This window comes from Manduca sexta, chromosome 6, assembly GCF_014839805.1.
Source record: "Manduca sexta isolate Smith_Timp_Sample1 chromosome 6, JHU_Msex_v1.0, whole genome shotgun sequence".
Classification (NCBI taxonomy): domain Eukaryota; kingdom Metazoa; phylum Arthropoda; class Insecta; order Lepidoptera; family Sphingidae; genus Manduca; species Manduca sexta.
Genome location: NC_051120.1, coordinates 6540316 through 6544477, shown reverse-complemented (window position 1 = coordinate 6544477; position 4162 = coordinate 6540316). Strand labels below are relative to the sequence as shown.

Genomic DNA, 4162 nt, shown 5'->3' with positions numbered 1-4162 from the left:
CATTTATTATAACATGTGGCCGCTTGTATTAAAGGCGGTGATGTTATTATTTTTATGTAATTACGTGTCGCCAGTGTCGGTTGCTCGTGAACTTGTTAGCCTCCTCTGGGAGCGGTTTGTCCTGGCTAAATCTTGTTATTTTCGCGTAATTCGCAAAACACAATAACATGAGTCACTCTTATAAGAGGAAAGGAGAACTATTTGCTGTATAGTATGAACATGTATTTACAATTCACTGCTTTTGCAATTGTCCCGTTCTAAAAATAATAAAGTTTGCTGTTTGTGAGACGGCGCCATAATATCTATGAATGTATTATACGCGACTGTTCATGCGGGACATGAAAATGTCTGCTAGATATATCAAGTAAGCATTTTTATTAATTCCTATTATTAGGTACCTACTTCCATTACACTTTCATATTATAATTTGTTACTTCAGCTTTTTTTTGCGTTATAGATTATTGTCATCTCTAGGATTTTCATTGCTCACCATAGGCGAACCCCAAAGATTTTCGGACCAACCTATTTTGAGTATGGTCATTTCTTTGACTTTTTTTACTCATACTTATATTTTTTATTTTAAACTGTTCAACACATTTGTCAGTCTGGGATATGAGACGCAGCGCCCTCAGAGCAGTCGTCGGAAACCTCTAGCTGCCTGTTGTTATCGATACCATGTCCGGCAGACGGAGATCCAGGCGTGCGGTTGCCCACTTCTGCGAGGTAGTCGTCTCGCCAATGGGGGCGCAGATCCCTTGTCTCCCTAGGTGACGCAGAAGCATACGTTTGATCGACTAAATTGCGCGGCGTCTCCCGCCCTGTGGTGTGTGGGGAATTCCACCATTGTATTCCTTGACTATCGTAGTAGGCGACCTGTAGGCTATCGGGGCCATCGGGGCGTAACAGGCGCGAGGCTTAAGTTTACATTAGTATTATTTTTTAGAACAATGTTGTGACCCCCTGGGTGGACGGTAGCGTAGCGGTTTTTTTTTTGAAGAGCTGCCGTGTTTTCCCCTGGGGTACCCTGCAAACGGGGTACAGGCGATCCCGCAGCTTAGCTAAACTAAACTCCATGAGTTTCAATCAGTATGGCGGCATCATGTTAGAAGTTAATATGCAGGTTTTTTTTATATTCTGAGGTAGTACCTATGTAATAAAATAATATTTTAAATTTATTCGTAACAAACTGCATGGACGGATTTTTAATCTGCTAAATTGACTGTTTGTTTACATTTCAATTGTCATATTTTGTTGCTGTCAAATTCAAAATGTCATATGTAATAAATCAAAATAATCTCGATTTTAATGTCTCAAGTTTCGTATAACTGTGTAAACAGTGTCTACTTTGTTGGTTACGTTAATATTTATTGGAATCATATTAATATGACTTCAATTTCTGAGGAGACTATCTATAATATTATTGAGAAGATAGCATTGGGACGTAACCTCAAAAATTGGCGGTGTTCCCAGGAAAAGTTTGAAAGCATAGCTCAGAACTACTTCGGCGTTATTATTCCCGTTGTTTTAACTGGGGAAGAGAATGGAAAACTTGTTAGTTTGAAATTGGCTTTAAAACTGGCGCCTATGGATGAACGCTATCGAGTCAGCGGCGCTGTCACTCGTATGTTTGCTAGAGAAATATATGTTTATTCAGTGATATTTAAGAAATATGAAGAAATACAGAAAAATGTTTCATTTACGTCATCATACATCATGCCACATTGTTATTATATTTGTAAGGAGTATTGTAAAGAAGTAATTGCTATGCAAAATATGTGTGGGGAAGATTTTAAACCATTTACAAGTGATATGTTTTTGAATTTAGAACACATAAGTATTGCCTTGAAATCATTAGCAAAGTTACATGCGTTATCATACATCCTTAAAGCCAGAGAACAGACATTTTATGAAGAAATATCAAAAGAATGTCTGCCGTTAACAATAGATACAAATAAAAGGTACATCGATATTATGTTGGATAGATTAGGTAAAGCTATAAAGAAGTTTGAAGACTCTGAATATGCACCTCTATTTGAAAGTTTGAGGGAGAATTGTGCCAAGTGTTTTGAAGTGGTTGTGAGTAAAGGGGGCAGCACATGTATATGCCATGGTGATATATGGAAAGAGAATATACTTTTTAAATATGAAGTGAGTGTGATGAATTATTTTATCATAGTATAATTGTAATTTTAAATAAAATCTGAAAATTATTTAATTTATGTAATATTTAATAATATTTTCTTTATATTCATGGGTAATTATATTTTATTATTAAGATTTTCTAATGCTGAACTGTTATTTTGTTTCAGAATGGTATTCCTACATCAGCATGTTTAATTGACTATCAAACAACAAGGATTTGTTCACCAGCTTTTGATACATTGTATCTTATCATTAGTAGTACTGACTCACATCTCCGAAAAGATCACTACAACAACCTATTGGACACCTACTATCACTCATTTGATCAAATGCTGAAAGAAGCTAGTCTGAATTCAGCCAATACTTATTCTAGGCAAATGTTTGACCAAGACCTGGAATTAGTCTGGCCAGCATGCCTAATTACTGCCAATACGGCATTATGGCTTTCAAGTGGTTTACAGGAAGAAGGACATGTCAGGAGTAAAAAAGTTTGGTCTACACCGGAAGAGAAAGAAAGAGCATCTAATAGTTATAAACAAATAATAAAGGCAATTATAGATGACTTTTCCTGCTATGGTTATTTAGACTTAAAATCTAATTGCTTTTGTTTTTAAATTTTTATCACCTTAAAGATCTTTATAATATACTATTTTTAATTTGAGGACACATTGTGAGTTCAATTACTGAGATTGAAATATCTTGTACTCTACATTGGGTACTAGTTATTTTCAAGGTTTTACTTTCTTCAGAATGTGAATGGGGCAGAGTAAAGTTTAACTTAAAGTTGCTATTTTCATGTTATATGTAGTTTGTTATATGCTTATTTACATATGTTTATACATTGTTTTTGTATGTATATGATTAAATAATTAAATTAAATTAAACAAAAATATTTTTTTTTAAAGTATGGCTCCTAGTTCACATCAAGGAAATAAAAGATATCTCTTCATACACTATAGCCATGTTACATGATAGGGACTTATGATTGACAGAAGCATGCTATTGTGTAACTAAGTACTAGGAAATACAGTTTATATTTGTACATTTTTTATTAGTAATACCAACTAATTACATGTTAATGCTACAATATTAAGTTAATTAAAATTGTATAGTTAGGACTAAAATTTTGTAAAACGCTCTTTTTACAGTAAACATTATATTAGCAAAATAATTACAGAATACAATTTTAAACATTCTTTTGACAACGTCCAGCCAGAGAGAATAATAATCGAATAGTCGCCGCGTGACATATCTTCTCTTCTGCCAGCCTGCCCGCGCAGCCGAATACTTCCGGAAACGCCCGATGTCATCGGCTAGGATAGCGGCACGTAACAATTTTTAAATGTTTCAATCAATCATTATTACTATTAAACACATATTAGGATGAATACGAACCTTTAAAACTCTTTTTATAGATATACGTTTATCTGTATTGCTATTTACTCTCAACTATTACAGTCCAAATGCTAAAACACCCTATAAATAAAATGTTGACTTTCAATGTGTTTAGCCATTTTTATTTCCATATAAAACATATATTTGTAATTAAGTGTTACACATATGTGGCAGAAGTAGCGATATTGGGTGTTTAAGGCTTACCTTATCTGTAGTTTTGTTTTTATAAGCGACTTTTGTAACTGTACAATAAATTGTACATGCTAAATTAGAAATCTAGCTATAAATAACTTAAAATTCTTGCTAACTGCATAAAAGGTATGTTCTATATTCCACACAAGTTGAAGAAAACATAAGCATTAATATTAATTGTTCCGCAGCACCAATTAATGAATTCGCAGCGGTATACGGTAGTGGTTGGCGCGCTTCAATCCTTTGCATAATGTTAAAATCCTCGTCCCGTCGGGGCATTTAGAATTTGTTTAACTCCAATTGCAAAGTCATAACTCGTGAAATTAAACTGATTTAGTGTATATTTTAACAACTTTTTGTGAACTTTGCGACGTAACATTACGAGTTTGTTATCGTATTATTGACCGTGTTTGACCCAGTATATGGAGATTTC

General features: G+C 34.0%; 1 protein-coding gene across 1 annotated transcript; it reads left to right on the top strand.

The window, feature by feature from the left end:
* The first annotated feature begins 1231 nt into the window (after nt 1-1231).
* LOC115448243 lies at nt 1232-3032 on the top strand. The gene is made up of 2 exons (XM_030175616.2): nt 1232-2148; nt 2310-3032. Exons 1-2 carry the CDS (start codon nt 1306-1308, stop codon nt 2754-2756), a joined length of 1290 nt encoding a protein of 429 aa, XP_030031476.1. The 5' UTR covers nt 1232-1305; the 3' UTR covers nt 2757-3032.
* Nucleotides 3033-4162: the final 1130 nt, after the last annotated feature.